Source organism: Chiroxiphia lanceolata, chromosome 20 (assembly GCF_009829145.1).
Source record: "Chiroxiphia lanceolata isolate bChiLan1 chromosome 20, bChiLan1.pri, whole genome shotgun sequence".
Classification (NCBI taxonomy): Eukaryota; Metazoa; Chordata; class Aves; order Passeriformes; family Pipridae; genus Chiroxiphia; species Chiroxiphia lanceolata.
This window is the reverse complement of record NC_045656.1, coordinates 4,818,023-4,842,486: the sequence shown is the minus strand read 5'-3', so window position 1 is coordinate 4,842,486 and position 24,464 is coordinate 4,818,023. Positions and strand designations below refer to the sequence as shown.

The 24,464-nt window shown below is 42.1% G+C and overlaps 1 protein-coding gene across 7 annotated transcripts in view; it reads right to left on the bottom strand.

Moving 5' to 3' along the window:
* Positions 1-24,464, bottom strand: part of CUX1 (cut like homeobox 1) — a 271,733-nt gene that overhangs the window by 207,849 nt on the left and 39,420 nt on the right. For all 7 annotated transcript variants that reach the window (XM_032707449.1, XM_032707450.1, XM_032707451.1 and 4 more), the window contains exon 2: positions 12,989-13,099. In XM_032707449.1, coding sequence (XP_032563340.1) covers positions 12,989-13,099 — 111 coding nt within the window. The remainder of the gene's footprint in view (positions 1-12,988; positions 13,100-24,464) is intronic.

Genomic DNA, 24,464 nt, shown 5'->3' with positions numbered 1-24,464 from the left:
ATGGGGTCAGAGCAGTAAAACCGATTCTGATTAAGTTGCATTACCAGATAGAAGCAGGATCTCAATAATTTACAGCCAGAGACAGGATAAGTGTCCATTAGCATTAGTGTCTATGGATGTACACTTTCTTTTTTTCCACATTTTTAAGGCCTCTGAGACCACGTCTGGGCCTCCGTCTTTCCCTCTTCCTGGCTCTAAACCATTGAAGTAAAATCCCTTCCCTCCAGGCAGAAGACAAGCCTTCCTCTTTAACATCCCCTCCACCCCTAAATGGTGGGTAAGAAAGAAGGTAAGAGGATTTGAAGTCATTCTGGACACAGTAAACGGTCTCTAATGGTATCTAGAACACAGAATTCAGGATAATTTTAAAAAGTTATGAGGTTGGACATGATCCAAATTCAGATGAGCACAGCCCAGCAGGATGTTCTGCAGATGTGTCAGTGGCTCTTAAGTCTAGTTTTCCCTGATTTTTTTAACATAGTTGCCTTTCAGCATCAGCAATCTTGGAAGGGGCACACTTGAAGCCAAACAAAGTACTAACAGAAATAAAAAAACAAGCAAGATAATCATGACAGAAAACTGGGCTCATTATATTATTGGTGTCTAAACCTCCATCAGTGTGTTCCTGCCCTTTTTCCTTTCCAAACCCAGTGCAGAGTGACTCCCCTCATTTTGTGCCTCCTCCACTAATGAGCAGCCACATCCACTCCAGTGCCTCTCTTCTCCCAGGAATCATCACCTCAAGAGTTAGAACTAATTTGACAAAACCCTGTTCTGCACCATCATCCCCAGGTCCGGGAGGTTTAAAGGAACCGTGGAACGAACTTGCTGACAGGTCAGAACAGCTCTCCATTGGTCTCCAACAAAAACAGATGAGTAAGAACATCTGGATAGAGGTTTGGACCTTTTTTTTTTTAAATTTAAATAACTGCTTTGTATTCAAGGTACCTGCACTTTTCCATGTGCATTTTTGAAAGGACTCATGCAAAGTTACTCCCCGTGCTCCCCCAAATTCCAGAAACTGAGGGATTTTTTCCAGACTATGAGTACACTGAAATAAAAAAAAAAATCACCACAAAACAAATTAGCACTGGGGTTGCAAAACCATAGAGATGGTTTTTCTTTACTGTGCCCCCAGCTTTTGGGGTGGACAGAACATCCTAGCACTGGTTCTATCTCCCAGGTGCAGGAGATGAAGGCCCAATCCGCTTGGGATGAACCAGGATCATCTCCATGTCTTTTACTCTTCCCTGATGCTTTCAAGTGAGCGAGGAAGGCGAGGGTAACAAGCTGCCAGACACTTCCCCAGCTGATGGGCACCAGCCACCCAAGAGGTGGTTGCACGATTTTGTACATATAAAGCTTGTAAAGCACTTTGGGAAGCTGTGGGATGAAAAGGACTATACAAACGTTAAGATATTATTATTATTAAACCAGTGATCTGACAAGAAGAGACAGCTTTTCAAATCTGTACAACAGCTTGAGCTGAAGAGATCAGGGAGTCCAATTTGAAAAAAAAAATAATAATTTGAAACGAATCGGAGGATTAGAAGTGGCAGCTCTTTTGTGGATTCTCCGTGGCAGGTAAATTTAGTAGGCTACTTTAATTTTGCATCGTTTTAACTCCTGGCAATGTCCTGTGCATTGAATCTGACAGAGAGACAGAGTGTTTGAAGCTGTCTGTCGTGGCTACATTTTTAAGTCTCCCGATTTTACAATCAGTGTTGGAATCTGCTACTACAACTCCTGGTACAGAGATCAGAGGCTTATCAAAAAGGCATCCGTTTCAAAGACAAGCAGCAGCTTTGACTTCATTCCTTCAATGCTTAAAATTCCTGAAAAAGCAGATGAGCATACCACAAAACAGGTCTGAAGGAAATCTCTCTATCGCCCGTAAACCTATTTCAGTATTAATTTTTTAAGGATCTATTTTGGTCTCAAGTAAAATGAGTGTGTTTAGCAGAGATAATCCTCTCAACAGGTGAGCTTAATATATGCCTTTTCCTGTGACTGACTGAAGGAACATTTTAAACTTATTGCTTTTCCAAGCATTAATTGAAGAACTACTTCAACCAGGTACCTGATTTTGAAAGTTTTATTAGACTAATAATATCTTCCCTCTCCTAACAAAGCAGCACTTCATTTCCTTATTGCTGCCCTCATTTCAGCTGCATGGATGAACCAAGCGCCCTGTAGGCAGTACCACTTACTTTGCAGTAAGATGCCAGGGTTTAAAGGTGTATCACACACAGGGAGCACTGCATGGCTGTCCCCACGTCCAGCTCCTGATTTTAAGCTGAGTTTCAGCATTCACATGATTGATAAGATGATTGTTCTCATCAACAACCCCTCCTGTCCTGTCTGCACTCAGGCTGGGGATGGGCCTTGTTCACAGGTAAAACATCCCCACAGAGGTCACAAGAGGGGCAGAACTGCAGGGAGATTAACAGGATTAACTCTTGCTGTTGTCAGTTCTTCCTTTTAAGCTAGAAATGTGTTTTGTCTGTATCTCTAATGTGGAAGTGAAATGCATTTCAAGAACCTGAGTGATTTTCTTCCATCCCCCCCACACGCTGCCCGTCACCGACACCTTCAGTCACTCACTGGAACCAACTGCTTGGCTGATTTTTGCTACAAAGCAAGAGTGGATCTGCAGGTCTGATCCCAGTTCCTCCAGCTGAGCACTGCCCAGCCCAGGGAAGCTCTGAAAAGCCTGTGCAGGGAGCAGTGGGTAGGGTTTCCCAGGGAGCAAAGGACAGAGTTTCCCAGGGAGCAAAGGATAGAGTTTCCAGATAGTCAAGTGGTTCTGGCATTCTGACAGCACCGAGGTGACACTAACCTGGCTCCTGCCAAGGTGGTGCAGGTGACTGGAGCCCCAAACCCAGCTCTGGCTTCTTGTTTTCACTGCAAACCGAGTGCTGCTTATTTTACCCATTCCAGTTCTTCAGCTGCCCATCAGCAGGACTTAAGGGGGAAGGGGATAATCAGCAACAGGTTAATTTGCCTGATTAAGGCTTGGGAGATTTGGCATTTGGAACCTGTGGCACAGCACAGTCCCCGGAGCCAGGCCCAGGCAGCTTGAAAGGCACCGCTCGCTCCCGCCAGCCAAGGAACGCATTAAAGCTGCATTTGAAACCCGTGGTCATTCCAGCAGCCTTAGCAAAGCTCCACTGCAGGTGTAGACATGCCCTAAAGTGCACTGAAAGTGCTTAAGAGTTCAGCTCTTCAGTGCTCAAATCACTTCTGACAAACAGGACTGAGAAGTCTTAACACATTCGGGCATTTTTAAGAGCACTCCCAGCACTAAATGAAAGCTTCGGATTAAAATGAGCTTTAAAACTCCAGAATGTTTACAAGTGCCTCTCCTCACAGAGCAGCTCATCTATCAGCATTCACCCCAGACACACGAGTTTCTTTTGTGATATGCTACGAAAAGGTCCTTGATGTCCCTCCCTACCCTTGGACAAACCGACAAACGCTTCACAACACTTTAAATTATCGTGATTTACCCGGCAGGAAACAAAACATACAGAAAACCACAGCACAGGCTTTTTACGAGATGTGATGACGCTGTACCTGCCTCATCCAACCCCACAAACCAGATGGCTTCTGTTTCTGAACTGAGCAGGTGACATTTTTCATTGCTTTCCCCGTTCCAGAGAACTACAAGAAAAGACACAAAACCATTCTGGGGCCTCACACCCAGGTCCTTAACAGCTTCAATCTTAATAAGTAATAATCATGGAATCACAGGATGGTTTGGGTTGGAAGAGACCTTAAAGATCATCTAATTCCACCCCCTGCCATGGGCAGGGACACCTTCCACTAGATCAGGTTGTTCCAAGCCTGTACAACCTGGCCTTGGACACTTCCAGGGATGGGGAAACAACAACCTCAAGGTCCCTGGGCAACAATAATCAATGAACTGATGTCCAAACACACAGGACTGTGCACTTTGCTGCAGACACTGGCAAATAAGCCCTGTGTCAGGGTAACCCCTGAGAGCAGCACAGTGAACACGTGAAGCTCATTCCCAACTCCAGGGATCACTCAGCCCCATCCTTCCTGCTGAACACTGGCCTAGAGCTGCTGCTTCCGACAAAAACTCCCTTTCAAAAAAAAGCCAGTGTATGTTCAACAGATAAATAACCACCTCTGTACTTAAAAAGTGCAGAACTGTGGCCATAAATAAGCATTAGTGCTTCAAAAATTGTGAAACCACAGTTTTATGGTTTTAAGCAGAGACAAGGTGGAACCCTGAATGGTGGCAATGTATTTCAGATGAAAGCTTTCAAGCAGATGAGAAATAGTTACAGGATCTGGAACCTGAGTAACTACACTTGCATTAAATTATTCCATCTGCAAGTCCATTAAAAATTGTTAATGGTTTTGTATGGCTTTTATATTTATTGGGTGGGTTTATTCCTATGTGAGTCATACATATTTATTACCAGAGGCCAGATAATGGTTATTAATAAAACTTCTTTTATTTGCATACTGTCTTGATGCTGCCCTAAATATTTACAACTGGACTATAAAATAAAACAGAATCCTCAAAAATTCTAAACAGTACCAGGGATGCATCACAACTTTGCTTTTTGTACTTTATTACTTCTTTTGGTGTTTTGTTTTTTCAAAAATGGGAAAACCCCCCCACCCCTCAACCTGGTAAATCCATTTCTTTTTTTTTTTCAAGTCTAAAAGGCACTAATTCTTTCAAAGCTTCAAAGCACTGTTTGTGTGGAGGAAGTAAGAGGAGATCCAAAGCTCAGTCAAGCTAGTTTTTTATAATTAAGAAAATACATATATTTCTACACATAATTATGAACAGTAACAAAAGCTCAGTATTAAAATAGGTCCTCTGAATCCCTGGAATTGTGCCTGCCAACTAAAACACCTACTATGAATTTAGTAATGGGTTATGCAAACATAAATTACAGGGCCAGACATTTTAAAAGGAAAAAAAGGTGATTTATTGTCACACTGGAGACATGGCAGGATAGAAGCACAATTTCATTTTTCCATATATTCATCAACACTGCAGATGTGTTAATGCAAAAAGAATTCCAAAATAAAAATGACTCTCAACTGCTCTAATTCTCATCTGTCATTTAATTTACTTTAAAATCGTTACCAGGAAGAATTTTTTTTGTTTCAAGCAAGCAAAACATACTAAAAATTCCTGGAAGAAAATAGGTTTTAAGAGCACTTTAAAAACCTTTCTCCCCCCTACAAACCAAGATTTCATCAAAGCTGACCATAACAGAGGAGCCCTGCAGAAAGTTGGGGTATTTGGGTGGGGATTTTTAATGTAAAAGCTTACATCTATCATTTATAACCCAGGCATTTGGTCTGTGAGTATTTTTACTCAACATATTAATAGTTTCTGCTCCTCTTTCAAGCAGATCCAACTATTCACTTATCCACTGTCAGAGCCACGACAAGAATCTCTCGTAACTGGCAACTACTATTAAAAGAGTTATTCATGACAACATAATAATTTTAATGAGAACAACATGTTCCTTTAATTACACCTGAATGCCTTTGAGGTGGTCCAGCAGATGAACCCAGGGGTTTACAGCACATTTGTTCACAAAGCAAAAAAAGGAAAAATACTAATTGAAGATGTTTAATTATTTCTTCTTTCGGTAAATACACACAGGAAGGAAGAGCAGGGATCTTGCTGGCCTGTTATTTTTATAAGTTGAATCTTGAAAATAAGTCAAACTATAGTTCAAATGGCTCGGGGCAAGTTTAGGAACTGAACTTCAGCCTTGCTTTAAGAGCTCTCAGTCCTGGAGTGATCCACAATAAACTCAAAGCTTTACATTTACCTTTATAAGTAATTTAACACAGACTATGAGAATGGCTGGTGATTGTCGGTACCACAGTAAGAAAAATCTCAGCTAATTCAGCTAAATAAATGACAATATTTTCCCTCAAAAAGCAGTCGATGCACTCAGTAAATCACATTATATCTTAATGCACAGCTACATAAAGTACAACCATCCCGTAGGAGGATGACAAACACCCTGTGAGATTTTTTTTCCTTGCAGTTCTGGCCTTGAAAACGTTCTCCTCTTTCAGTCCTCACCCCCAACCTTCCCCTGCCCGCTCTGGCCACTTTCCAAGTGGGTCAGCCCTGCAAGGGTCAAGCCAAGGCAAGTCCAACTGGAGAAAAACAAACTGTTTGCTTTGCATTGTTTCAGTCTCAGTGACAGGAGAAATTCGCTGCAGAGTCCAAGGTTTAACAAGAGATTAACCTGTAAATATTTGCTTACAAGTATGTCCCTTTGTAAACCACTGTAATACCCAAAATACCCCCTTTTCTCCTTTTCTGCAGTGGAAAATACAGCGCCCTTGGCACTGCTGAAATCCAATACCTGCAGCTGATGCTGTTAGAAGAAAAGTGCAGTCTTCAATTGTCAAGTGTGCTTAACCAGAAAGATGCTTAAATGAAATAAATCTAAATTACTAAGAGCAGGTAACTTCAGAGCAATTAATTTCTTCAACTACTCTAACGTGTTCAGTCGAATCAGATGTGCCTCCCTCTTGAATATTTTTGGAACTCTTGAATAAAGTAATTGCCTGTGTATTTTCAGATTTACAAAAAGACTTTCGAGGTAAATTGTGTTGTAGAAAATTGATTTAGGGATATTTTGAAAGCAAATGGAGATAGAAACAGTAATTCAAAGTGTCTAGATCATGTGGTTTCAGAAAAATGCTTTAAATTAAACTTCTCTGCCTAGTAACACGCAACACATGATCACAACAACTCCTGCAGGTCAAGGGAATTATTTCCCTGGATTTCAGACCTTTACAATTGCTGTTGTACAGCTACACAGTTATCCATGAAATCCTGCAGAGCAATAATCCCCCAAATATGGCCTCATTTGGTAAAAGGACCTTCTCAAGCCCTGTTATCCCTCAATAAATGACACGGATTCTGCAGCAACCCAAGAACCTGCTGCCCACCCACCCTGGGAACAGCCAAAGGGTTGGGTTTGGAAAACAAACCAGAACAATTTCCTGCACCTGGGATGCCAATCCAACCACCAAACTGCCCCAGTGCTTGGGGGTAGGGGGAATATTCGCAACACACTGACAAATTTGGCAGGAACACCAGGTGTGGGTAAGGTTTGATCCTGGTGCGGATCTGCTGCTCCCCCACTCCTGGAGCTACAGCAAGAACTGAGTGATAAACACAATTATTTCAAAAAAATCTAATAAAGTCCAGTGATTACAGTGGTGGGAATGGTCAATGGAGGTCACTTTTGGGAGAGTGTTAGAAAAATACAGCTGCGTATTAGAATTGTTTTAATGTTCTCTTACTTCCAATAAAAAGGCAGCAAGAGACCATAATATAGAAGAACACCTTAGAAACACTGAGGGGTTTCCCATTAACGATTAGAATATGCTGAAGTCAAATATGTATTAAATAATGACAACAAAATTATTGAAAACCATGAATAAGGGCCATCCAGGATGAGGTCAGACCTGATTTAACCCCTCTGACTCCACAAGACTGGTGTTTAGATCACATTTAAAGACATGGAGCTTGATTTTATTACTTTTCTGAAAAAGGCACATCACAATAATGTACTTCTCCATTTAGGTTTTGAAATATCAAGCCCACGTAGCACAAATTGTCATAAACATCATTTATCTGGCAAACAAACCTCTTGGAAATAAAAACATGGGAAGGGAGGACATGGCACCTAAATATCATTATCCTAAAGGAGAAGTATTCAACTAAAGTAAAAAACAAAAAAAAAGAGGAGAAAAGAGGGAAGGAAAGGGAAAAGGAGAAAAGAAAGTGAAAAGAGAAAAAGGGAAAAAAGAGGAAAAGGGGGGGAAAGGAGGAAAAGTGGAAATAGAAAAAAAGAGGGGGGAAAGAAAAACAAAGACAAAACCAGAAAACAATAAAAGGAGTGGAACAACCCAGCTGTAGATGGTAGCAAATCAATATTCACCCCCTGTACACAGACACTGAGAACATCAATTATCTACAGACAGATCGTGTATTTTCAGTAGGTTTTGTTATTATTTTCACTTTGTCACCCAGACCAGACCAAAGTTGACTGTGCAAAGTCATCAGGAATCAACACAATTTACTACCCACAATTTGGAAGATCCTGCTCTCATTTCAAGAACTAATTCAAGCAGCTGCAATAAATTTTTTTATTTTATTTTTTTTTTACCCTTAATTTGATTAATTTTTGCTGTAGAGACTGGATAATTCAATAGAATACTCCAGAAACACTGGAAACAAAGAATTTAAGAATTTTACCTTTTAAAAAATGGAGCCCTTCCATAGTGACTGTCTCCATTTCCTTTAGTTCCCTATGACTTGCAATTATAATAATATTTTTTCTAAAAAAAAAAAAAAAGCCTACAGATCTTAAAGATATGCATCACCCTGCAACATCATGAATAAAACTATTAATTCATTAACAAAATATTTTACAGGCTTCTTGCTTTCTCTTTGGGAGAGAGTCATGACAGAGTAGGATGGGGGTGATGGGGATAGTTGGGGTAACAAGAGCACTGATGGAAAAACCAGGTTTGATGCAGGCAGGTAAGTGTCATTCATTGGAGATTAACCAGGGATTTAGGGCCAGCAGGCTGCCCCCTCCACCCAGGCAGTGTTAAGATATCATTTTATTTTCTAGCACCTTCTAATATTCCATTTTCCAAAGCATTTTAAAGCCCTTCACTTGAGAACACACTGTGCTTACAGGTTCTCCCATGTTCTTCCATAACTCTGCCCACCCAATCTTTAACCTCCTTTACAGAATTCCAATGTCTATTTAGGCCTTTAAAGGCAATCTTGACCTTCTCAATCTCACCAACTGAATACATTTTCCAACCCAGAAACCACAAAGAGCAACAACAGTGAGGAATCACCCATCCAACTCACCACCAGGACAAAAACCAGGGACACGGTTCCAGGGGAGGCTCCTGTCTCCAAATCTGAGCTTTATGCAGGTGCCTCACATCTGCTCTCAAATTAGAAAACTAGTGGCTAATTTTATTGATCAAGAGCAGCTGGCCCAGGCCTCCTTGGCTGGTCTTTTGTCCTGTGCTCAGTTTAATCACTGGTCCAGGTGAGCCTGGGAACAACCCACAGAGCTCAACATCACCTGGTTGACAGGCCCAAATCCCAGAGGAAAGCAGAGAAGAGCCAGAGCTTAAACAGGCTTAAAAGTGGAAGTATCAGATAAGCTTTTCACTGTTGAAAACAGAAAAAGTTAAGTAAAAAGTAGTTACTGAACTAAGAATCTGGGTAGAAAAAAGGTGAAGTTATCAGCATTAGGAACTGCCTATACTTTGTGCCAAAAATTATTATCCTGTTCAGCAGAAATTATTTAGAGGTGAAAAAAAACACCAACTCTCAAAGATAGTCCTTCAAACACTCACACCAGAACTGGCATATGAGGACAGGATTAATTAAACCAAGAATTCCACAGAGGTTAAAATACCCCAAAAAATATCACACTTGGTCACAACAGTTCAGGAATTGTCACTGTAAGAACATAATCATCTGATGCAGGCTGGCAATTCACATGATGTATTTTGAGATGTCTTCCAAGTAACAGTCATGTAAAATTGATGTTTCAAGTAATCTCCTGCCCAGTCTCAGCCTTCCACAGGAGCTGCTCAGAGCGAAACAAATTGAGACTGAAAATACCCCAAAACAGCTATGAGAAGCAGGTTCTCACCCCCTAAAAGGTGTGAGGAGGTAAAAAGTATTTTTGCTATAACAGGTTAAGAACTCTTTCTAAAAGTTTCTGCATGTAACAACCACCACTGAATTTTTCTGTTCACATAAGCTTCCCAAACATGTGATACTTCTTCCCAGAGTCATCTCCCAGTATGCCAAGACAGAAATAGTATTTTAACATTTTTAAATACCAAAAGCCCCAGAGACATTCCTCTAAACATGAAAATATTGTATTGCTTTTGCAGCAATTTGATAATTTGCAGGGAAGGCAGAAATGACCCAAATAGATCCGTCACAATTTTTAAAGTAAAAAGAAACAGAAGTATCCTCAACTTCATCAGTAATTTTTGGAATCCTTTTCTGCTACACAGGAGATATTATGGAAAGTCTAGAGGACATCCCAGGCAGCAATGGATAGGAAAGTCAAGGCAATGGACACTCATCCCCTGATTTATGGTGAGATTGGCAACAGTAGAGGAAAAGAGATGCTGGCACAGGCTAACCCAGGGCTGCACTGACAGGGATGCAGGCAGAGTGAAACAGAAAATGGAAAGTAGAATTCTGAAACAGATTGTTACATTTAACAATTCCATCTTTCTGGGGTTGTTTCTTTTTTTTTTTAAAAATACCAATAAAGTTGTTACTTCATCATGGAAATTTAAGTTAAGCTGTGCACTGGGTTATTTATCTATCTGAAGAACATTCCACATGCAAGCTGGTTTTCTACTACAGAACTCTTTTGTTATGAAAAAGAGCACGTTGGATGTTTTAGGAACGTAAATGTATCAGTTTGGAAATGCCAGTGACTCACTGTGTGTTCTCTGTCCATCTCAAGGATGTTTCTCCTCACTGGGGAGGTTTTCAGACAAAGTTGCCGTTTGAGAAAAATATCAAGGTAAGGAATTATTCCTCTTGCCTTCTCATTTTCAACTGACTTCCAAAAACTAAGTATTGAGAGGTGTTCACAGACCTCCCTTCTATCTGGAAGTTCAGAAAACAGCTGAAAGCACACAAAATTAGGCTTTTGTGTGAAGAGGAATAAATATCAGTGCAGTTTTCCAGCAGGGATTTCTGGACACCCACACCTACCACACCCCTTGGACAGGAGAGGGTGCCCCTATCAGACCTTCCACATCTGAGCTACTCCCTCCATGCCTCTGGGAGCAAAAATCCCATCTAAATTGTGCTACAGCTGCCTATTCCTACAGTTCTGATACTTCTAATTCTTTGATCCCGTTTTCATTTTTTAACTCTGTCAGAGAAAGCAGAAGAGGAGCTGGACTGTGTTGCTGCTCAGAAACAAAGCTGCAGAAAGAGCATCACAGCAGAGAAGGCAGAGAAAGGAAGAACCCAAAAAATCCATGCAAGCTTTTAAGGAATGTGGTTCCATAGGATTTATAAGGACAAAAGATGAGGATGTAGAATCCAGCAGAGATCCCAATTTCCCCAACACCAGGGATGTTCAGAGCTGTTGTTTTGAGTGGAGTCCCTGAATGAATGAAACTCCTTCCACGTAGTATTTTGGAAGAGAACAGAGGCTACAGAATTATCTCTTGTAAAATAATATTTAACCCCCCCCCCCATCAAATGATTTAACTTTCTCATCCTCCTTACTGGAAAGAACTAACTGCATATCATTTCCCACTGTATCCCTTAAAGTAACTCCACAGAGGATGTAATTTTCCTCTGGACATTCCTCTCCCCAAGTTACCAAGATGCTCTCACAATGCACATCAAAAGTGCAGTGCTGGTTGGGGGTTTTTTGCTTGTTTCTCCCCACTGTAACTTTCTGCTCCATAAAAATAAAACTAAAAAAGAAATCATCCTGCAATCCATGTGTAACATGCTCTCAACCAGGAGCTGGCAGCTACAGCCACATTTTGAGGAACCTGTCATTTTCCTTATAGGAAAAAAAAAGGAAGGCAGCAGGAAACTCAAGTGTTGTAGAATGATCTTAAGCTTCTAGCAAACGATTGAAAATGTGGCCCCAGAATTCTGCTTATTTTCTAGATTTTGTACAGTTTCCTATACCATCCATATTCTTTCCCTTCTCTCCTTCCTCCTTCTCCCAGGAGTTTGCTCTCTCCTGCAAAGAGAATCAACCCACCCTCTCACAGCTACTGAATACACTCCTCAAATTCTTCTGCTCCTTTTATAAAGTTCTGTTCCTTCAAAGCTGCAGTCCCCAAATTTTCTCTTCTTCAAAGGGAACTGCTTTCTGCCCCACAAATCCCCCTCATGGCATCAATTAAACACCACCCCTTCCCCACAAGCCACTCCTGCTCCAACATTCCCTTTCCCCTCTCTGGGGTCAGCATCTCTCCCCCCTGCACCAACAGGAAGCAAAGCAGCATCTGCTCCTTGAGAATCAGGAATAAAGGTTAGGAAAGCTGCCTGCTGCTTCCCTCTCAGGAAGGCACTTGGAAGGAACCAATACTGGCATCTCAGTTATCTGGAACTGGCTTTGAAACCCTACAACATTCCTGGATGAACAGATTGCTGGCAACCATCAGGGGGAAAAAAAACCCAAAAACCACAAAACAAACAGAGGATCCAGCCAGGCCTACACATTGCCACACATTCAGGAGGTAACAAAACGAGATTATTTGTATTTTGGGTGTAACTATGCACAGGTGTACACACACACACTGCACTGCCTGCATGGCATGGAAGAGTTTAAACACTCCCAGCTTCCCACAGGTGATGTTCACCTCTCCCAGGTTTCCCCAGCATCAATCCCTGCCCCTTTTACACCTTTCACACCACACCTGCTGTGTTCTGTGTGCATCCTCCGAGGGTAGTTTGGCTCAGCACTGACCTTGTTGCATTTCCAGTGAAATCAACAGCGGAACTTAATTTGATTTTTGATGGAAAAATGAGCATGGTGGAAGTTACGCCCTTGACAGAGATTTATTTAGGCAGCAAAATGTCACTTCCTACATCCAAGAGCTCAGAGAGTTTGGATTAGCGAAGAACTTTCTTGCAATTCTCCAGGTTTACGTTATTATAAAATTTAGAGCAAGCCTGTTTGAAGGCCAGTGTTGATTCTTCCTCTAAAAGCATCAATCCATATTTCATTATTCACAGAAAGTAAAAGCTGCCTGATGAGAAAGCCATCGAAGACAAGCAGCCTTAGTTAAGGTGGTGGACTTGGCAATATGCACAAGTAAATCACAGAAATAAACCATTAAGAAAAAAATCATCACTTCCACAGGCCTAAAATCATATACTACAGAAGGAGACTGGAACAGCTTCTCCTCTTACCTCTGGAGTGTTTTTCTTGAACTCACGACTTTGCTCGATAAGTTTTTTCCTGGACTGCTCACTTTCATCTTGCCGGTTTGCCAATATTGTTGCTGTGGTATCGAGCTCTCTCTGAGAAAAACAAAACATGAAACGAGAAAAAAAGAAAAAGGGGAAATATAGTCAGAGCTGTGTTTGTCACAGAAATAAAAATCCCTCATATACACGTTGGGAATACTGAGGCGGCCGGACCACGGAGCAGTACAGGACAAAGCACCAACCTGCCAGGAATTTACCCCCTGAATACCATCAAATGAAGCTCCAGAACCTTCCTGATTCCATCCTGCAACCAAAATATCACCATTTTCCATAAAAGCATCCATGGCTTCACCCCAACATTACACAAGACAGCAGCAGTGGCAACACACACACCCTAATAATAATTCCCAAATCCAGGGAAGATTACAAGATTATGGACATACTCAAACCAGGTTTATTTTCACCCACCTGCTTTTTAAAGATACTGGTTTTCCCCTTTTTGAGTTACTCTATGAAAAAGAAATATTATTAACTCCAATGTTGGTTAACCTTACACTGGTTACGCTTCAGTCACTCTTAATTTCCTATAATATACCATATATAATTCCACACTGCCACTGCAGTGCTCTTTTCCATTTAAGTTGTTCCTTATTCGAATACAAAATTATCTTTTCCTATTATTGGAATCTATTCCTCTAAAATTATTAGCAGGGACCTCCATTTCCTCTCTAAAACATATCATTTTTAAGCACCTGATGAATGCCAGATTATCTTCCAGCAGTTTCTACCAGGCTGGAGCACAGGCTCCATCTTTTCACAGCTTCCTCCCAGTGTTATCCCCATCCCAGTTTCTGCCCTCAGTCCTGTGCTTCCAGATGTCACCATAATAGATTGAACGGGTCACTTATCAGCACACAAACCAACAATACTCAATCTTCTGTGGCAGTTTATGCCTCTTCTGCAGTATTTCCACGGAACAGGAAAAAATAAAGGCAAAACCCTCCACTCAGCTAAGCACAACATTCCCCAAGTCACCTGGAGAACCAAGAATTTATAAAAGGAATTTCGCACTGTTTTCCCCCCTTATTAATTCCAAAGGGGAAAAACCCAGCTATGAGAAAGAAGTTCATGAAAAGTGAGAACAGCTACAGGAAGACTACCCTCAACTCATGCCTCTGCCAAAATGCCTCCAACCTTCATGCAAAAACTCCAGTATTCTCCACCAAAAAACCTGCCACACCTCTGGCATTTGCTTGGAACTCCACCTGTAATGGACCAAACCCACAGGCCTGGGACCTCCTGTCATGTTTGAGACCAGATCCCAAATAGGTGCTCAAGCTGTTGACTGATGCTAGATCCAGCTACTGGTTTCTAAATACTCTGAAAAAGCCTAATTTCAGATATTAGATACATTTTTTTAATGGGTAAATCCTGCAACTTTAAATGACTGGATGGATGGACGTGGGTTTTATGTGACTCCACAGTTTGAACTCTGGAGGGAAAACAAAAAACCTTCCATAGTTTCCAGCTCAGAAGGATCAATATTTCCCCTCCCCTCCCTTTAGGTTTATAAGCATAAAATTAAGATCCTTTTTTTCCCTAATAAATATATGGACCACAGTTATCTTAAACCTTGGAAACAAGCTCAATATGACAAGTGGATTTGCAGCCAGGCAGCAATGCTGGAGCCAGTGACCTAAATATTGTCACTGAAATGCTTAAAAAACCTTCCATATCTGACCTTGAGTAAAGAAACAGGGCAATATGTCCACCAGACCTTGGTTTGGAATTCTGTAACATATGTGAAATCTATTGCAGAAAAGTGGGAAATACTTAACAGTTGGATAAACCACATTTGAAATTCATCCCAGCTAAGTTTATGCAAGAAAAAAGAGCAACAGAAACCAATGTGGTTAAGCAGAACTATAAAGAGCAATATAACGGCTAAGCAGAAGGCTTTTAAAAAATATAAACAATCTGGTACGGCCAGAAACTTGGAAAACTATATTTAAAAAGGAAGCACACATTTGAAGCCAAGCAAAGAAAACACAAGTCATGAAGCAAGAGGGAATTTCAGCAGAGCAAGGAACCAAACGCTTCGGTTCACGATACGGAGCGCTGGCAACCAACCCTACCAGTGGAAAAGGAGCCTTTTAAAGACCTGTGCTTCCAAGTTTAGAGACAGGAATGAAAAGGAACTGATCAAAAAATAAATAATATTTCATATTTCGTGCTATAATGAAGAGAAGAGTCAGGCAGCAAATGAAAAACAACTTCTTCATCCCCGCTGCTTGACTGATCCCAGTGCCACAGCGCGCTCACTCCGGGCGCCTTCCCGTTAACTTTCAGAACTCCTTCTGGGACAGGTCTGATAATTTCTCACCACAAAACATTTCCTTATGTGTCATATCGGGCAGAGACACTGCCAAGGAGAACTGCCAGCACAGAACTGCACTGAACTGTCTCTGACACTGGGGGCTAAAGCCCACGAGCTCAAGGTCTGGCCGAGAACTGATGAGCAACTGATAGTGTGAGATAAAATTCCAGCTGAGGGACAGCAGAAATCCAACACTGTATACATGATCTGATGCAAAATAAGATATTAAATCTCCCAGCTGTGTCATAGTTAATAAGCCCCAAATCAAAACTATTTGGAAAATCACTAATCTTTTCCTCCTTACTTGATTTGAACCGTGTACAATGCACGTTTCATTTATTTAAACCTAGTAACAGCCACAGGGTTACAAACCACAAGCATTAATGGCAGATTTTTCATACTTTTGTAACTTAATCTCATGAGATAGCCCAATTTTTGTAAAAATTCAACGTGGCCAATGCATTATTTCTGCAAGCAAGCACATATTAAGCAGCAAGCAGAAGTAAATTTGGTATTACAAACCTGAGCACTTTGTATCACTCAGAGGTATCCAGGCTTCCCAAGCCTTGCAACCACTCTCTAAGTAGATATCAAGTGAAAGGAGATGTAATTCTGTGCATTGGAGAGTCCTTTAGAGTGCAACAAAACCAGGAACCCATAGCTCAGCATCACTCTCCACACCTTTGAAATCAAAAAGGTTCCAATGAAAAGCAAAGAGAAACCAGGGCTCAAAGGTGTTGCAGCAGTGACCTGGCTATGGAAAGGATTCAAAGCCTGGAAGCTTCAGTTCCACTGATTCAACAGTGGCTAATAAAGTTCCTGGCCCAAAATAGCCCCCATTCAATCACCCCTGCAGAAAGGGAGTCACTGCTTGGAGCACATTTGGAGAGAGAACAAGCAAGACCATTATCCTTCCCCTGCCCCAAAGTCCCATCGATTTAGGGCAGAGACAGTTCATAGATAACTAAAGAACTCTCTCCAGGGTTTCTGCTTTGACCCATTTCAACAAATTTATTGGGGGTGGGAGGGAGGCAGTGGGAGGAGAAGAGACAAGAAAGTCTTACACTCCTGAGCGTGGGAGTCATTAGAAGCAATCCCCAGAAAACAAACATTAAAAGGTTTCTTTCATGCAGTGCAGAAATAAAAACCCTAAAACTAGGAGGGTCAATCTGCTATCCCCTGTAACAACAATCACCTTGAAGCTAATCTGTCTTCTTTTAATGCAAGAACTTCCAGCCTCTGTTAGGATCCCCAGGAGCCTCCCTGTTCATCCCACCTATCACCCCTGTGCCACAGTGATGGTGGGGCTGCATGGGATCCACCACAGCACAGCAAGCCTGCCAAAAACACTCCATCCTTCCCCTCCTGATTTCTGTTGCACTGAATCAGCCCCCTCTAGGCCCCATCTGTGCCTACAAGGAGCTGCACCATTGCAACAGGGAGGTGGGAAAACACAGCTGGAGCGAGGGGCTGGTGGAATCCCCCTTTTCCAACCCGCAATTAGGTTGACCTCAAGTAATTATGAAACTCCAGGCTCACTGCAGGCAGGTTTCAAGGTTGTTTCTTTCACAGCTCATATGTCTTTCCCTTCCAGATGCATTCCTTGATAATCACCCAGCCTGCAGGTCCACACCACTGACCAGTTCAGCACAACAAGTCCTTCCCTTTCCATAATGGGAAGCTTTGAGCCAGTCCTTCCATGCCCAGGACCTCCCAATGGCTGGCTGGCAGCTCTCAAAGCTGAGTCCCAAAAACTACTCACTTGGGAAAAATGATTCTAAAAAGAAATTGGGCTTTCTTGGATATTTATGAAGCTTCTGTTCCCCCACCCACTTTTAACAGCCACTGGCCACTGTCCTGACATGGGCATTTCACAACCAAAGGAACCAACACACTTCAGCATCCCTGTTCCCCCCATAATCATAACTAGTCCTCAGTCTCTGCTCAGAACCAGTATTCCCATGTTTCACATGGAAAAAGTTATAAAAAGATGTAATAATCACCTGTAAGTACTGTGAGGTAACTGTATCCTAAAATTTTGTAATTCTCCCATATTAAAATGTTTAATCCCTGCTGCATTTACCACAAAGCTTTTTCACTGGAGCAAGAAACACATATCACAACCTTGGGACAAACTGATTCTTTTCTGGTAGGCTTCTAGTCAGGGCACAATGCCCAGGCTGTGCCTTCTAAAGCCTTACATGTGGCTGCAGGGGTTAGCAGGAGAGACATCAGGAAGAATTTCCTCACTGAAAGGGTTGTCAGGCACTGGAAGGGGCTGTCCAGGGAGGTGGTGGAGTCACCATCCCTGGAGGTGTTCAAGGAACAACTGGATGTGGCACTCAGTGCTCTGGTCTGTCTGACAAGGTGGTGTTTGATCAAAGGTTGGACTACACGGCCTTGGAGGTCTTTTCCAATGTTAATGATTCTGTGATTCACCATAAACCTCATTTTCCTTATTACAAGGACAGACACAAATCACAACTTCACGTAGGTCAGGAATTTTCTGCCAGTAAATGTAGCAGTAACCACTTCCCCCGAAATCTTGTTTCTGTGCATTCAAGGTATTTCCCTTTACCATCATTTCAATCAGCTCCCCAGTCTACGTGATAATCTGCCACTGAAAGGAGTTTTCAGTAGTCTCATTTCTGTTTTCATCCTCTCGCAGGATTGCATTTGTCACAGCTATCAAAGCTCTCAATGTAGCTTTTTGCAATTTTTAATTTCCCATTAAAGGCGAATTTCCCGGTGCGAGGATGACACCAGTATGGAAGCGTCTGGCACAACTCCGCACACGCACAGCCTACTTGTCTTGGGCAGATTTTACATTTCCCTAACTGATACATTATTAGGCAATCCACCCTTCAATCTTCACACCCCATCGCTCTCACCTGCTCAGGAGCCCACGTCCCGATTACATAAGTATTTCAGAAATATTTCAGACACCATAAACCGCTTTGCCGGCTCGCTGTGTTCCTCTGGAAAAACAAAGAGGTGCATTCACCTGATAGAGCTCCAGATTATGACCATGGGAGTGACCACGGAGCTGACACTGGGAATTTTTATTTATGCCTGTTTTGACTGTAAAACCAGGCCCCAGTTCCAAGCTGAAAGCGCTCAGAAAGGTAAAACACTGCAAGAATTCTGTAAGCGGAGTTTGTGGCGGCCTCGCTGTGAAGCTCCTTCTTAGCACAAGCACAAGGAAAGATCAAAGAGTCCAACACAAGTGCAACTCAAGAACCACCATCCCCGGCCTCACAAATCAACAGTGACTGATGAACAAATAAAGCAAACACCAGAATACCTGCACTCTGCACTCCCAGAGGAAAATAAAAAATTAAAAAACCCATCGGTGTTAAAATATGTTTCTTAAGAAGCATTTTGCCACTTGGTAAACTGATGCAACTGCCCTTCACATGCAGAATTAGTCAGGGAATTTCAATAAACAGGGTTTATTTCCGCGTACTGAAGTGATTTGACTCCAAGTAAGTTTTAAACAAGCTTTGACTGGAACGATCTGGGGCTCCCCGCAATGCTTTTGGACAGGGAGTCAATGTGTGTGGTGGCCACTGCATAGAGCAAAGAGAACAAGAACAGAGGTGCCAATGGAGCCATCAGTAAAATACCTTAACTAACAGGCTACTGAAAAAAAAAAACAAACAAAAGGAAAATGTAAAAAAAATGGGTGTTGTGGCTTTGTCTGTTCACAAGAACACCAGCCACTGCCACAAATGCAGGCAAAGCCTATCAAATAATCTTGCAAGAGGGGAAAGCTTGTACCGGTTTTTCTACAGGAGCTCCTATCAGCATAAAGCAGCCACACAAGTACCAGGAACAAATGCACTGTGAGGGGAAAAGCCTGCCAGTGCCAGAGCCAACAGGATTGTGCCTGTCTGTTCTTCTACACCTCCAATTCAAACCTTTTTAGAAAATGCAAAGAATTGGAGACTGTCCAGAGCTATAAAGATCTTAACGCCAAAGGTCTGTATTGAACAAGCTTCTGCTCTCGCTCAGCAAAATAATGAAACATTGCCTATTTGTTTCAAAAGGGTTTGTCTCCTGGCATTACTTATTCCCTCTTTCCATCCTCCTCAAACCAAGGTGCATTTGGGGCTGAAGGATGTCTGTGCATGTCCCAGGTCCAAGAAGCAGCTCCCGACCTGGGTCTCCACCGCTGGTGACAGTGGCACCATGTGGGTGATCTGCTGCTTTCTCTACAGAAATGAGGTTTCTGCTTCACTCACAGCACCCTCAATCTTCACCCCAAAGCTTCTCTACTCCTCTTGTTCCTCAGCTTCTACCCCAGACTGTCAAGTCATCTCTTTGTTCCCACCAGGTCTGTCTACCCTCACTTCATTCCTACTGCACAGCGACAATCACCTTGAGCATTGGGCAAGATAAAAACCAGCTGGAAGGTGTTTTTTACCAGACCCCAGCAGCACTCCCTGCTCTCTGCATCTCCAAGCCTTCTCCAAAGCTGCTCCCCCCCACAGAAGCTCCCCTGCCCTCACCACAACGGTGTGAAACCACCGGCTTCCATTACCTCACCCAAAGACCCGCAGCTTGGGTTCAACACCCGGCAAAGGAACTGTCAGCAAACCTCCTCCAGCAGTTACTTAACACTCTGCTGGGTTTTGCATTGCAGTTCATCACACTTTTAAAGGACATAAATCTCCTAAAAAGTAAATGCAAGTGTTTGCTGGGGAGAGGGCTCTCTTCATTTTGCAAACACAGCACGTCCCCAGCCAGCCGGCTGCGGATCCCATCCCGGGGGGAACTGCCTGCAACTTCACCCACGTTGATTTTCACACTCTTCCACTTAAAAGTAAAAGTTCAAACTAATTGCTTCAATAGCTACAACAGAAAAGGCCAAAAAGCAATGAGTTAATTTTAGTGTTGCTGCAGTGAGGCTTCCCAGAAGGTAGGATTTCAGATGGATAGCAAGGGGACAGAGGGAGCTGCTCCAGCTCGGAGCAACCTCCTCACCCCTCATCAACTGATCATGGAATAAGTCACAATACAACCCTGTGAACTCCTGCTCAACTGCCCTATGCAGCTGATGGCTTTCTACATATAAAATTAACTTAGTTAATCACATACATGGTGGTTAATTACTCTGAAAGAAGCAAAAAAGATGCTTCAGCTTAATATCGGTGACTTTCAGGGCAGTTCAAACTACATCTTCTTCTGCCAAATAAAATAAATTATGGGAAACCAAAGGAAACCCAGTGCTGCTTGCAAAGACCTTGCCTAGGCAAGACACAATGTAAACTGCATCTGCTGGACTTCCTATCTCCTTGGGTGATCAAAAGCTGACCAAGATGCAAGGCCAGCAGCCGTGCTCAGCAGAGCTCTGACCACACCACACAGCCAGACAAATTAGCCCTTCTTTTAAGTGGCCACAGAGAACACAACAACTTCACTATGGAGATCACAGCACGCTGAGGCTGCCCTTCCCTTCCCTCCCCTTTGGAGCAGGAGGAACCCTCCCAGTCCCATTCTCAGCCCTCCCCTCACACGGGCAACAGGGACTGGAACAGCTGCACATGGGAAGGACAGAAAGGGAAAAAAAATACAGCTTAGCCATATTTCTGATCCCAGCAAACCAGGAGGTTCCAGCCAGGAGGAGCACAGAATCCATGATTCATAAACCACATTTTTTGTAGACCATCATTAAAGGCGCTTTGGCCCTTAAATGAAACAAAAATGTATAAAAAAAAGGGAAATTAACTGATGACTAATTACAGTCTAGTTGATGCACTACCCTTCTCATTTGATTCAAGCAGCCACCGTGCTCAGGTGCTATTTTGTAATTACACACCACCACTGACTTCAGCTAATTTCTGCTTCCAAGGAAGATCCGATTCATGAGTTACATTAAATAATTCCTTTGACCGCAGATCAAAGTAAAACGTAATTCTAAAAGACTGGTTTAAATAACAGAAAGTCCAACCCTTTAACTAAGCTCTGTTACATCATTCAAAGTATTGAGTTACCCCCTTCCCAGCCTAAGCCTTGCTGGTAAATGAACCGTGACCAAGCTTTAAGCGAGACACAAACTGTAACACAGGCCAGGATTTATAACTTGCTAAACAGGTCACCACCAATAAATCAATAATATATATATATACACACACACAGGTTTGTTTCAGTGTGAGTTACTCAAAATAAACTCCTAAATAAAACCAAACTTGTTGCTCAGGTTTTATTTAACTTCACCCAACTCCTAAGTACACTGCCTTTTAGAACAAAAATTCACAATTAATTTTTTCTTTGATGACACATGCTATTAGTTTTATTTTTAGGGTTTTTTTTAACAAGGTTAACCAGGACAGGCAGACCAGTGTCTGTCCCGAGTCCATCACAGCCACCACTCAATAATCCTTCAGTCTCCAAATGCAATTTCCAATCTCAAAGCTACTTAAGCTGTTTCCTAACATTGGGATATAAAATATTTACCAACAAAAGTATAAATACACACTAAAAAAACAACCTAAAAATACTTTTGAAACCACATTTCAACAAATTCCTTAAGGGATAGGAAAAAATTACCACGGACTTGAACTAACCACCTCATGGTTCACTCTCTTCTCATGTTTTTTGGGCATTGCAGAAATGTGATAATGGATGAATAAACTATCCTACCATGACAAATATGGTTCGGAAAGATGGGGCTAGGAATAACTTGGAATTTCTGGTTATTAGTTTAAAATCCTTAACCACAGGCATGTGCACTAGGGAAAACCTATAAAATATAGATTGGAAATGCTGCCCAGTGGCCCCCTTTGAGGGGGCCTTTTACTGCTGGTCCAGGGACATGTTTAAATGCTGATGTTGCTCCTTCACTGGTGGCCCTTTTTCCCTGTGGAAGAGCCACTCCATGGGCACAGGACAGGGACGGCGGCGCCCGGCAGAGGAAGCTGGATGGGGAACTTATATTAAGAAATAAGTAGCAACAAAAACAAGATCAGAAGAACATTACTGGCACATGAAATTGCTGTTTGATAAACACTTCGAGCAGGAAGAGTATTTGGCAGAGGGCTTTCAGAGAACGGTCCTTGACTCCTGACTAACGGGCTTCCTCCCTTGGTCCGAGTTTGTTGACTTTCTGGGCACGCTGGAAGGTTTAGGCAAGTTTCCCATGATGGGAAAAATAAAACTTTGCTGAGAAGTCGCCTGTGAGTGCAATTGGTGGATGTTTTCTAAAAAATTACAGATATAAATAGGAAACAAGAAAGCAATGTTTTCTTTATTTAGGTTTTTCCTACTACTGAAGTCCCATTTAGGCGTCTCAGTTTTCTTTCTGATCTAAATCCCAAGCAGTGACTCAGTTTGGCAGGACGACCCAAGACGGGAGAAACGTGTACTCGGTGTTTAATGCCAACAGCAAGCATGACATACCTTGGACAATGAAACAGAAGGTGGGATTTTGAAGCCTTTCAGATTTTTTTACAGGTTTTTGTATTTAATCTGGATGATTACAGTCCAGCAGAAACAAATATCAACCACACTTCCCAGCTGAACTGAAATCGAGAGGCAGAGGCGGTGGAATGCAGAATGCCTTTTCTAGGTGTTTCCCAACAACATATTGCAGTACTTAGTTAAGCTCATTTTCTGTGACATGAAAAGGAAAATAGCAGAATTGACTCATGAAGCAAAATTAGCTGATGCACAGTCACAAGGAGGCTTGGAGCTGACAGCACACAGAACTGCACATAACAAAAACTAACATGCTTCACGTTAATAATGGTGCAAGCTGGTTTCAGAACCACGAGGACGATTCTCGGTGTTTTTAACATGGACTGACCATTTTTTAAATCAACATTTCTGGCAGCAAACCCTCAACTGCCCATCAGGAATTACCTAGAGACCTTCTAGAAACGCTGCTTTAAGAAAGGCATACATGAAATAGTTTTTAAACCCTGCAAATCTGGAATTTCCAATCAGTAGGTGCCTCCCAGGATGAGCATCAAATCACGGACAGCTGATGTCTGCTTGCTCCACGGACACAACTAAGGTAGACAGGGCAGCTAACACACTCTTTTAACCACAAAAAAACCCTCTTCAGTGATAATTCCCAGGATTCCTCCACTATTCACTGTGGCAAATCACCCTAAAATGAAAACAACAGATTTAGCTGCAGTGGCACTGTCAACCTCCCTACGATACACTGGCACTAAAAAGCCCTTAATTTTGGCTATCAAATACAATTTCAATTCCTTGCACTTTAGGGCACTAAAAACAATTCTGTGAAGACTCTGTGTTTACAATCCCGCAGTAAAGAATGCAGCTGTCTCAATCAGTGCTGATTGTCTGTTAATTAGCTCAGTTTTACAAGCTGATGGAACAGATTACTTCATTCCCTCCCCACGCTCAGAAAGAAACTACAAATACACTTATCTACAATACAGTAATTTTTGCTTCCCAGCAATTTGGGGAGGTAGATGATGTACCAGGGACACAAGTGATCTCATTACCAAGAAATCATTTGTTTTTATCTTTCCAGGCACTCTGTCATGCAGTGATTTTCAGTCCACATATATAAATACACGCATATATTTCATTCCTGTATGGAAACTAAAATAAAGAGCACCACTTTCTGATACAGCAGAACTACCTCTCCTCTCTTTTGCTGTGGCTGAAACCAAGTAGATGATATTTAAGGTCCCTTCCAACCCAAACCATCCTATGATTGTAGGATCATCCAAGTCCTTTAGGAACAAAAGCCAGGTCCTCATGAATAACTCCCTATCTGTATCAGGTATTTAATCAGAATCACATTTTTGACCCCAAACCAGCACTGAATTTTGGAACCTAAAGCAGCAAACTGCAGGTTTTTAGTCAACAGTCTGAAGTTGCTGTCAGCATTCTTCATCCCCACGTGCTTCTCCAACAAACCACAAATAAACAGCTGGGTTACCTCTGAGCCACCCTCTCAGATTCACTGCCTCCAGAATCTCCATCCTTTATCTAGACACTCTTGAAGAGAAGCCAAAATTTAGCTTTCACGTATGCAAATGAGAGCTTGGACACCCTCATCCAAACACCAGCAAACACTTCTGCTGAGAAAACCAATGGAAT